Source organism: Salvelinus sp. IW2-2015, unplaced genomic scaffold (assembly GCF_002910315.2).
Source record: "Salvelinus sp. IW2-2015 unplaced genomic scaffold, ASM291031v2 Un_scaffold1051, whole genome shotgun sequence".
Classification (NCBI taxonomy): Eukaryota; Metazoa; Chordata; class Actinopteri; order Salmoniformes; family Salmonidae; genus Salvelinus; species Salvelinus sp. IW2-2015.
The window spans coordinates 354938-366861 of NW_019942705.1; the positions used below are offsets into that span (position 1 = coordinate 354938).

Here is an 11924-nt window from a genome sequence, read left to right on the forward strand (position 1 = left end):
GGCAGGCAGGAACGGCGAGCAGCGGAGCAGGCAGAGAAGGCCACTACAGACACCACCAAGATAGAGGAAGAGACCCCCACACACTGCTCTCCACTACCAGACCACAGAGAGCTCCAAGACCCCGAGTATAAAGAGGACGCAAGCTCACAAGGGAAGACTGGAGTTGCTCTTCTATGTGAGTTGTGTATTGCCTATGAAGTCCTTTTCTGGATGCATCTTTCATGTAGCTTTTTGAGGATGGCTACGTCTTTTTGTTGATCTGGTGAGGCGGTTGTGTGTTAAAGATCCAGAGTGAGTCTTGTATGTTTCACAGCAGTTGCAGCTCCCCCTGCTGGAGAAGAGAACACCACCGTCCACCTCCCTAAGCCTGGCTCGTCCACCCAGGACGGCACTCTCCCTAGACATGAACCCCCTAAGCCTGCTGAGGTGTCCTGCTCTGCCGTCTCTGAGAGCAGGGAGAGTGGGGAGGCCTCCATGGAGCCTGAGCAGGAGAGGCCAGGTACATGATGGAGAAAGCGCCCAGCAATCCGCATCTCTCCTCCCAGCCTCTCCTCCTTGTCACACCTTGCTGTAGCTATGCATGTGTGCATCCATCATCATCGGTCTCGTGCTCTGGCTGTCTGAAAGCATCCTCCATACTGTAGTTGTGCTTAATGTGATGTGATTGCTGTCACAGGGTGCATTGCTTTGGAGTCACTGTTACAGGCTTTTTGCTGCTGCTGCTTCTTGGCTAGATGATGATCTTCATGCTGGTTGGCTGCTGCTCAATGTGACCMTTTGTTGATTTGATTATTGGCTGTGTTTGGTAGAAAGTCTACTAAAGAGTGCTCTTGGACCATTAAAGCTAAGTCATAGCTTCCTTTGAGGATGAGAGTGTCTTGAATGGCTGCAACACGGTTACACAGTATGCCTTTCTGGTTATCTTCTGGTCTACTAATTCAATACATGGATTACTAACAGAGTGAGTGGACTCTGTTGGGCAACCTTCACTTAGTCGCCCAGTCCAGAGTAATGAGTGTAACAGAGGGGGCTCTACTCTGCCACAGTACTGCTCACCTCAGTATCACTCATTAAACTGACCGGTGTTGCTGACTTACTGAGATCATTATCCTTCAGGAATAAAMATATTTTGTCTTAAGTATTTTCTTACTCCTTAAAGCACTCTGCTTTTCAMATCTGCTTATGTAAYGTTTAAATAGCYCATTATTGTATCCCTTTATTTCTRTGGTTTTCTTTTCCAAGAATTTGTCTTTCATCCATCTTCATATGATYGAGATCTGCCTGGTTATTTTCTTCCTTCMACAGATGCATTGTGCCTTTTTGCGGGATCTTGTGCTCTTGCCATCYATTTTGTGTTCCATTGTCTTGTGTAGTGTTCAGCATGCAAGGCTGAACAGTGCTCAGGAGGCTGTAAGTGTAGCCAGTTGTTATTCTAGTCACCTTGTTCATTGCTTACATGTTCTATTTTCTCAATGCATTCATTGTGTTAGCCGGATCCTGATGCGGTGCATTGTCTGGTCCACACACTGAAAACTTGTTCTCAGATAATGGCGTTTCGGCAGCAGCATCCCTGGCAGGCAGCACCCACCACGCTAAGTCTGTCACAACCAGCCTCTTATTCTCACCCCAATTCATTGGGGAAATTGGCCTCCGTTCCTTTAGCGGAAACGAAAGGCTGGCTGCCTGCCTGAACCTTCCACCTGCTACCTCAGTGCAGTATATACAGCAGGGCCATTTTAACCCACAGCTCAGATACACAATATCTTTCTTAATTTGGTTCTGCAGCCGTGTTTTGCACTGCTTGTGTTGTGTTGCACTGTGTTTTTTAGCCTTATCTGTCAGCCTGGACTGCTGAAGTGCAAATTCTTGCTCAGACTCACTGATTAAGCATTTCCCTGGTGTTATGCTAATTGTGCATTATCATTAACGAACAGGTGAGGCAGGGAAGGCATCAAGCCAAAAGCATTCTGTTTTTTACAATTGTTGTGGATTACAGGTTTTACTTTTTAAGTAGTTAATCCGTGTTTGCTCTGCATTGCCGTCATCATTTGCAATACTTTGTCAGTATAGACAGCTAGTGCCTGGTGCTGGTCTTGACGCATGTTTTCACACAAAGGGAGCCTAAGGGGTTTGTGCTGCTCAGCTTCTCACTGTTCAATCCTCTCCTCCTCCCCAGATGATAAGCCTGTAGACTCAGAGTCCCGTGGAGAGGAGGACCCCTCTGCCCAGTGCCAGCCTACTCCTGCACCACAACACCCTGGAGACGAGAACAGCAACAGCAGCCACGTCTCAGCGCCTGGGGTCCTCAGGAGGCCTGAAGAGCCAAACCTCGCTGACAGGTCCTCTCAATCCTCCATCACCAGCCAGGACGACACGGGTACGCCGTTGCCATACCATTCATACACTCAGGCCTCTGGAGGCACTCAGTTACTGATGCATGCCCTGACTCATTCAACTGTCAAGGGTCTTGACTACCAAGTGACATTAGAGATGCTGTTTGTATCATTGAACATTGCCTCCACTGTGCTGGTTTTTGGCCCAATTAATCATGAATCCTTTATTCATGATTGACTTCTCTATTTTAATTAATCATCACTGATCTTAATGATGTTTTCTGTTGATCGCAGGTGAAGGCAAGGAGAGTGGGAATGGTGAGTGGTCAGTGTCTGGACGGACTAACAATCGCATAGTGACTCGTCTGCGTAACCCGGACAGCAAGCTGAGCCAGCAGAAGACCCAGGGAGATGGCAGCCCTACACCCAGGGACAGCAAGGAGGTGAGACACCAACCAGACATTGTGTTAACCTTCTGTCGTCTGTGGAATATCACCCACAGCCTAGTCTCTCACATTAGGAGAAGGCAGCCTTAGCAGGATTAAATGGATTGTCCTGCTATATTTTCAATCATCTAGACTGAAATCCAGTCCTCTGTTCCACATCGACTCACTTCTTTGTTACACAGTTAATTGAACTGCCGGTAGTCTCCCAATTGCCAAATCCCTATGGAAACAATGTCTCTCTTCTTAGCTGTGTCTCTATTCAGCTCAGTATATATATCCCCCTGTGTGTCTCTCCATTAGACATCTCCCAGCTCTGAGAGTGAAGTGGCTCGTCTGGCTACTGTGAAGAAAGAATTGACGGTGAAGGGCAACCTGAACAACTTCTTCAAGCTGGGCCAGGAGGGCAAGTTCCGAGTCTACCACAACCAGTTCAGCACCAACACACTGGGCCTCAACAAGCACCAGCATCGTGAGGACCACGACAAGCGCCGCCACCTSTCCCATAAGTTCAGCCTAACMCCCGCCGGGGATTTYAAGTGGAACGGCTCCATCCACGGCTCCAAGGTGCTGACCATMTCCACCCTGCGGCTCACCATCATCCAGCTGGAGACCAATGTCCCCGCCCCCTTCCTGCACCCAAACTGGGCCTCGCACAGGTASGCTCCAGAACAGACTACTTACTMTGGCATAGGAAARTGGGGTTCRGAACWGTTTCACACAATGGAGAAATKKAATATTATTGACTGATAAGGTCATGTGTGAAATCATGTTTTGCCATATAGTGAGGTTGTGGGTTTGGGATTTTACAGGACAAACTGGATTAAAGCGGTGCAGATGTGCAGTAAGGCTCGGGAGTTTGCCTTGGCGCTGGCCATCATGGAGTGTGCCATCAAACCAGTGGTCATGCTGCCTGTCTGGAAAGATGCACTTGGACACACCAGGTAAGAGACATCGGTTGTGAATCAAAGGACTTAATTAATTGCTGAATTGAGTTTTGAGTCATAGCACATCGACCCAACTCCTCCTGCTCTCTGCCGTCTAGTGTACAATGCTAAACTGAATTAATTATATTGCTTCACTGCTCTGCTGATTATGAAGCATTCTGTTCACCTCTCTTCAGTGCAGAGGTCTGTAGTGGTGTGGGCAGTGTATGCAGAGTAGGTGACGCTTTTCCCATGAGTGAGAGGAGGTTCATTGTTGAAGATAATGGGGCCCTGACTAAACAAGCCAGAGTCACCTTGCCGTTTTTATGTATTTTTTTCATTCTCCCCCCTCCCTCTCCCTTCAGGCTCCATCGCATGACCTCCATGGAGCGGGAGGAGAAAGAGAAGGGGAAAAAGAGAGAGAAAAAACTGGAGGATGAGGAGACTATGCAGCAGGCCACCTGGGTGAAGTACACCATCCCCATCAAACACCAGGTAAATCTGGGTTCACTTTCCTCTCAAGTCCTGTTTGGGCTTTTATGACTGCATGATGTCTGACAACATAATCATCCCATCTTTTGTATGCGATTGTGTAATCTTTTATCTAACTGGTTCTTTCTCTCTGTGTGTAAGGTGTGGAAGCAGAAGGGGGAGGAGTACAGAGTAACTGGGTATGGGGGCTGGAGCTGGGTCAGTAAGACTCACGTTCATCGCTTTGTTCCCAGGCTACCAGGGAACACCAACGTCAACTACCGCAAAGCACTCGAAGGTAAGTGTTTCTTCTGTACACATATTATCTCTGTCTTATCTCACTGATGATGATCAAGGGCACTCAAGCTGAAAATTTGGCTCCAGCATGCCTCAGTATAAATTAGGTGCTTCATGTGTTTTCATTTTAATCTCTCTACAGCAGCTAAAACTGGCAAAGAAAATGCAACATCCGGCCCAAACAAACTAAAATGTTTGCCCAAAGCACCAACAAGCACGGAAACCCAGGCAAAAGAAGAGTCTACTCCAATTACTGAAGAAAAAGACAAGGAGGAAACCTCCACCATGGAGTCATCTGGGAGCACTTCACCAGGAGAGGGGCAGACTCTGAAAGAGAAGGAAGAGAAAAATATCACAGAGAMGGTGGAGGAGAAGAAAGATGATCAGGTGGAGGAGAAGACWGAGGACAAGATGGATGTTGACYCYAGTCCACCAGACACCTGTCTCAGTGAGGAAAAAGGTACAATGATATTACTTTTCATCAATAAACAAAGAGGGTCCCCTGCTGTTTATCTGAATAAGACATTTTATTAGATGACATTTGGTATTTTCCACATTCTTGCTATGATTGGCTGTGTTCTATATTCATCTGGTACTTAGCAGCTGTCTTTCAGGTCTCACAGTTAGCATTTTTGGGCTAATATCATTCATGGAGTTCTCTCTCTCTCTTTTAGATATAGTGGACAGCAAATGCCCCCCATCACTGACTGATCCTGCTGTGAAGGAGGAGCCCGGGGAGGAAGAAGAACCTAAGCAGGAGGACTCTGAGGCCAAGCCACCTGTCCGCCCATTCAACTGGGATGTGGTGAACGTCAGCGAGGGCTTCCAGCTCCGTACGGCCTACAAGAAGAAGGTGAAGACGTCCAAGCTCGACGGGCTGCTGGAGCGCAGAGTGAAACAGTTCACCCTGGAGGAGAAGCAGAGGCTAGAGCGCCTCAAACAGCAGTCAGCCCTGGCCAAACACACAGTCTCCAAGGAGAAAGTTAATACAGGGACTCCCACCACCATCAAGACTGAAGCTTCTACAGCAGACAAGTTAGCAGTGACACCGTGCACTAGTCTGAAAGCTGAGGGACAAGCAGACTCAGTAGTTAAAGACACAATTGTTAAAAGGCTTGACTTTGACCAGGAGCAGCCAGTGAAATCCCAGCCCTCAGGAGAGACAGATAATCTGGACGTCAGATTAGGCTCCACCTGTAAACCCCAGGCAGCAGGAGCCACAGGCCCCAACCTCAACACCACAGGGTTGGCCAACCATGAGAGCAGCGTTCAGGGCAATGGTGGGGATGCGTTATCTCAAACGGAGCTGAATGGAGGCTCCCAGAAAAGCATAGACCTCAACAACAMAGTCAATTTGACATCTSTAGAAYCGGCTTTAGGTGCSSCYAAACCTCCCAGAGCAGAAGTGACGATAGCAGGAGAAAACGGTAGGAAGCATGGTTATGAGGAGACAGAGCAAGGTAATGGACAGAGGGAGATAGAAAGCATGGACGTAAACCAAAGCAAACCACATTTAGTGCAGGTGAACGGGAAAGACGCTGTTGACACCAAGGCTCCTGTAGACTCAAAGATGCACTTAAACCTGGCCAACAAAGTGGACACCAAGGTCATGCTCCAGACGTTAGAGGGTGAGATCAAAACACTGCCAGTGAAGGAGCCTGTAAAATCCATTATGAACGGTACACTCTCTCAGGACGGGTTAAAGGTCAACAACACTGTGTTAGCCACCAGCCCAGCCTTGGCGGACGTAGAGAGAAAGGTTGTGGTGTCCGAGCCTGACTATCTGCCACCTCAGAAGGTTGCCAGACTGGAGAATAATGGCGACAGGGTGGTAGACTCCGTCACGTCGTCACTGTTAGGGCCGCCCACTGGTGTTCCCACGGTAAGCAACAGSACCAAGTCTGAGCCAATKGARATTGGGCAGACGGCATCCAATAAGATCACCCCRTTTCCTATCCCCACTGCAGARGAGTCCAGCTTGAGTAACAACACCACAGWGAACAGCAGTAGCAGTACTGGGGTGCTGAAGACCATCACCCAAGTCACCACAACCACTACTACCACCATGTCAACAGAGTCTCGCACGGTGCAGATAGCCGAGGTCTCCAGCAGCACTAAGCCTGCAGTGATGCCTGCTCCAGAGAGCAGTGCTGTGTCCACCCTCACCACCATGACCAAGACCACCGTCACCAGGGTCAGCTCCCCGACCCTCGAGGCCGCCGTCTCCGAGGAAACCAAGACTGTTGTCACTGCAATGTTGACAGATGCCAAATCTGGCCCCTCAGGCTCTTCAGTCACCTCCATGACAGTCAGTAAGGAGTACTCCACCAGAGACCGTGTCCGGCTGCTAAAGTTCTCCCGCTCCAAGAAGACCCGCTCTGGCACGGCCCTCCCCTCCTACCGCAAGTTTGTCACCAAGAGTAGCAAAAAGAGCATCTTTGTACTGCCTAATGATGACCTGAAGAAGCTGGTGAGGAGAGGGGGCATCAGAGAGGTACCCATCTTCAACTACAACGCCAAGCCAGCCCTGGACATCTGGCCCTATCCCTCCCCCAGACCCACCTTTGGAATCACCTGGAGGTTAGTCACGTAGTTGACCCTTAGCCATTAGGCTGCCATTCACACAGTGGACCACCTCATATGCCGTGCACTGAAATTAAAACACAGAAAGACAACAATGCTTGGGCTAAAACCATTGAGAACATGGAACCATGTACATTTGTCCATATAGCTGTTTGGTTAAAGGTTGTTTTGATAACACTCACTGACTTGGGTCTCCTATGCAGATACCGTCTCCAGACTGTGAAGTCTCTGGCGGGGGTCAGTCTGATGCTGCGGCTGCTCTGGGCCTGCCTGAGGTGGGATGACATGGCTGTCAAGCCCTCCCCTGCTGTAGGAACCACCCGCACAGGTGTGTGCACAGCAATCCTACCCTCCTCTCCCTCTCTGCCCTCATCCTTCCTGTTTCTCAATTTGAAGATGAGGCACCATTTCAAACGGACATATTTCCTTTCTGCTTTCCCCAGAATCCTCGGAGACGGCAATCACCACAACAGAGATCATCAAGCGGCGAGATGTGGGGCCGCACGGCATCCGGTCTGAATACTGCATCAGGAAGATCATCTGCCCCGTTGGCGTTACCGATGCTCCCAAAGGTAAAAGGATGAAACTGCATCCCAAATTCTCTTAGGATCACACTGTCACAATCTTATAGTGGTCTCATGAATCTTTGCTTTGGATTGCCTTGCTCAGCTTGTTCCTCACCTCCTTCTAGTGTTCTCTCTCAAGTACCTGAGTAGGCAAATCCTTTGCAATGTAAGTGAAAATATGGAGTTTGAGAAAGTTGTTTATCCCACAATAGAAAGAATGACATTAATTGACAGATGTCGTTTTGTCATTTTCCCCTTTACCTCATTCTCTACCTCACCCTTTCTCTGTCCTCCTGGGTAGAAACTCCCACTCCCCAGAGAAAAGGCCTGCGCTCCAGCGCTCTGAGGCCAAAGAAGCCTGAGCCGGCCAAGCAGACTGGACCAATCGTCTTAGAGACGTGGGTGGCCGAGGAGGAGCTGGAGATCTGGGAGATCAGAGCCTTTTCAGAAAGGTGAGCAGGTGGACTGTCCTTAGCCTTGTTGCTGGGGCTGGAGAGAATAAGCTGCTGTACTGCTTGATATTATGTGACCTTTGAACCTATACTTCCCTCAAGATGTCTTGTTGTAACCCTGCCCGGGTCTGTTGTCATTGGATGTAGTATGACTAACTGGCTTGTCCTCTTGTGGTCACAGGGTGGAGAGGGAGAAGGCCCAGGCTGCAGACCAGGCTAAGGTTAGTAGAACGCTGAAGACAGCAGAGGAGGCCAAGGCCCAATTGGAGGCTCAGCTAAAGCACCAGAGATTGGCTGCTCAGCAGGTGGGAAGATCAGACAAGTTTCCACCTTGCACTATGGTGACACCTAGCCTCCCTACAATCCACCCCCCCTCAGCCCAAACCTGGGGGGGCACGAACACTAAACACTGGGAGCTGGGACATTTCAAGGGCCYCTGTTTGGGTTGGTTTTGATCCRAATAATTGTCCTTTTAAACCATGTGCRATTACAAATGTGTATTGGAAGTTATGTTATGTATTATTCAGATGAGACATGTTCACTCTGTACTCACAGTCTTTTACTCCGGCCTCCACTTTCCAATGAGTTTGGTGTTTCTATGTGGTTTAGCATAGATTTAGCATCTGAACCTTTGCGTTGTAGAAACGGTTGGAGCAACAGAAGCCTGGTGCCACCACCACCTCCACCCCCACCAGCACCCCTACAACCTCAGCCTCTGGCACTCCGGCATCCCTGACCAGCCAGGTCACCCCGGGGACTAAACTGGTCCTGGCCACCAAGCTGGGGACACCTGTCACATTCCAGCAGAACAAGAACTTCCATCAGTCGTTTGCTTCCTGGGTCAAGCAGGGCCAGGGTAGTCCAGGTGAGTTTTGTGTAGACTAGCTGCTCATACAAAATCATGGCAGTGGCTACTGTGGGGGTGTGTTTTAAGTTGATAGTGATCCTTGGTAGCAGTGTTGAAATATTATTTTTCATATTTCCATGTTTTTGTTCAGAAGGCGTTTTCTTTCCCCATTCRCTTTTTAATGGTGGCCATTGAAGTTCACTCGTGGATGTCAAACTGTTACAACAACATAGATAATTTTAGTGTTTGGATTCTTCTTTTTTCATTTGACCTATTTTGATAGATATTTACGGTATGTTGAAATGCCTTAATGGCCAGTGGTGTCCACTTCCTGTATCTGAAACACAGTCAAGTGTGGGGCTGGGAAAGGGAATTCAAAAAACCTTTACAATAACTTTTGACTCCTAGAAAAAAGTTTCAGGATCATAATCAGTCCAAAAAGCATTATGCAACGGCTTTGTTTGAATCAAAGCTGGGGGGGAAAGGACCCCTAGTGGACACCACTGCTATACACCCTGGCTGTTGTGGTTGCACTTGCACACGGTGTGTGACTGCAGGTGGGGTGTGTCTTGCAGCCTCCACYTGCTCACGGGCCACCGTGGCCAACAGCATGGTCACCACCTCTGGACAAACGTTCCAGATCTCTGCCAGCCCGGTGACCATGGCTGGCCAGGTCATCACCGCCAAGCTACCCATYCCGGCCAACAGCAAGATTGTTACRGTCAACATGCCAACCACACAAGGAGGTATGGATGACCTTGCCGTCTGTAAGGTTTTAGCCGGCATGATCGCATTGACAAGGCCTACCCCCACTCAGCAGGCCTACCCCCACTCAGCAAAACCATGAACCATCTCACCCCAGTGGAACCTTTGAGGGGCTTTGAGGTGTTGCTTTTGGTTTGAGTGTGCTGGCTGCCCTAATACGTAGAAAATGCCACTGATTTATACAAGAACATTCCAGGAAGGAGGACCCCTGGGATGCCCTGTCTGTCTCGCTCAGTAACAGACACAGTAATGGCTGTCCTGTCTGTCAGATTATTGATCCAATGGAAGCTTCCTTGCGGTATCTTGGCTGCGTCCCAGACAGTCTCAACACGAAGGACCTGTTCTGCTTGATCCATACAGTCTGTCCAGGTCATCTGCAAGAGGGGCAGGTGATATTTCTCCCACTGATGGCTGTGACTTGCCAGTATATTTGGAGATGTGATTCAACCTAGTATTTCTTTGGAAAACTGAATTCCTAGTTCCATGAGCTTTTAACAAGGGCGTTTGACTTGTTGTAAATCTCATTATTGAGGTTCAACACCCTACTGTTGATCTACTTGTAGTGAATTCATACTGCTTAACACAGTCCCTCTCCGTCACAGGTATGGTGCAAGTCCAGCAGAATGTCCTGGGCATTATTCCATCCAGTACCCCAGGCAACCAGCGGACCTACTCCTCATTCCAGAACCGCAAYGCAACCATCAACATCAGACCCAACACCTCCACCTCAACCACCACTCAGCCGGTAGAGAATAGACATCCAAACAGATCTATCCCTCTCTCACATATTATTGCTCTKTCTTTTTCCCTCTTATGCTCTCCCCTGCTCTTTCTTTGAGTTATAATCTTAATTGGAATGTAGTGAAATTAGCATAATCATGTGTACAGTATMATTTATTTGTRTTTTGTTTCTTTGGCCCAGGTCATTKCCACCGGAGCCCAGATCCGTCCGGGCATGWCGGTGATCCGATCRCCCCTGCAGCAGGGCACCACCATGGGCAAAACCATCATCAGAACCCCCTTGATGATGCAACAAGGTATTCTACCAGCCAGTAGGTCTCTCCTCTGCCGCCTCCCAACCTGTGGCTGCATGGCTCTGCTCACTCCTCAGCATGCACATTACAGACAGTCAGCAACATTGCTTTGTGTTGATATGTTTATAMGTATTCATTTTATTCGGATGGATAYTATATTTAGAGCTGTATTGGTAGTCCTCCGATGTTAACTTTATGTATGACCTCCAGTCAATTCATTCATGATAAGYCACCTGATTTGTCTTGGGACTGTCCCATGCACTTTTSTTATTTAAGGCTACTTGTGTGTCCGTTTGTCTGCCTCACTGTCTGTCMTCTAGGCCAGCAGCAGGTGGTGACTCAGATCATCCGGGGCCAACCTGTCTCCACAGCMRTTTCCAGTGCCAGCCCTGTGCAGACCAGCGCAGGCCAGAGGATGCTGGGTGCCGCCCCGTCCCCCYGTCCTGTCACCCCTGCCYCCGGGCAGTCCCCATCACCATCCACCCCCCAAGGCGGCCGACCACAGCAGGGCCAGGTCAAACTCACCCTGGCCCAGCTCACCCAGCTAACGCAGGGGGCACAGGTGAGGAGCCACCGGCTCTCTTTTACACCTACTTTCACACATACTCTCACACTCCTGTTGGATGTATTCTCTGTGTGTTTCTATGTCTGTCTGTGTGTTCCAGGGAGGGAACCAGGGTCTCACAGTAGTAATCCAGGGACAGGGACAGACCACAGGCCAGCTGCAGGTCATCCCCCAGGGGGTGACAGTCATCCCAGGCCCTGGGCAGCAGCTCATGCAGGCTGCCATGCCCAACGGCCAGGTGCAGCGCTTCCTCTTCACCCCAGGGGCATCAGCCCCTGCCCCCACCCTCGCCACCACAGCCAGTGCTGCTGTCACCCCCGTCACAGCCACCACAACAACACCCTCAGTGCCAGGTATGAGGCCAGGCCACTTCAACAAGCATCGTACACAAGGCTTTGCAGAGTTGTGAATTAGAATGTTCATTTGGATTGGTCTCTAGTTTGTGTAGATGTGTTAATACTGTGCTGCTGTCTCTCTCTCTTCCGTTGCAGCACTGTCTCAGCCTCCGGTTCAGACTCCCGCCACCTCTCAAGCACCGGCACAACCAGTCCAGCCTCCTCAACAGGCTATCGCTCATGTCCAGCCTCCTCAACAGGCTATCGCTCATGTCCAGCCTCCTCAACAGGCTATCGCTCATGTCCA

General features: G+C 49.5%; 1 protein-coding gene across 1 annotated transcript in view; it reads left to right on the forward strand.

Annotated features, from left to right (window-relative positions):
* Positions 1 to 11919, forward strand: part of LOC112069571 (nucleosome-remodeling factor subunit BPTF-like) — a gene marked incomplete at its 3' end in the record, with an annotated part of 24083 nt that extends 12164 nt beyond the window's left edge. Inside the window, 21 exon segments of the mRNA XM_070438590.1 lie at positions 6 to 175; positions 314 to 499; positions 2177 to 2377; positions 2628 to 2776; positions 3080 to 3435; positions 3589 to 3720; positions 4068 to 4197; positions 4336 to 4471; positions 4613 to 4930; positions 5145 to 7050; positions 7257 to 7381; positions 7497 to 7625; positions 7921 to 8071; positions 8253 to 8292; positions 8714 to 8936; positions 9494 to 9664; positions 10286 to 10428; positions 10606 to 10720; positions 11038 to 11279; positions 11383 to 11635; positions 11774 to 11919. Of these exon segments, the coding sequence (XP_070294691.1) occupies positions 6 to 175; positions 314 to 499; positions 2177 to 2377; positions 2628 to 2776; positions 3080 to 3435; positions 3589 to 3720; positions 4068 to 4197; positions 4336 to 4471; positions 4613 to 4930; positions 5145 to 7050; positions 7257 to 7381; positions 7497 to 7625; positions 7921 to 8071; positions 8253 to 8292; positions 8714 to 8936; positions 9494 to 9664; positions 10286 to 10428; positions 10606 to 10720; positions 11038 to 11279; positions 11383 to 11635; positions 11774 to 11919 (5422 nt within the window).
* Positions 11920 to 11924: the final 5 nt, after the last annotated feature.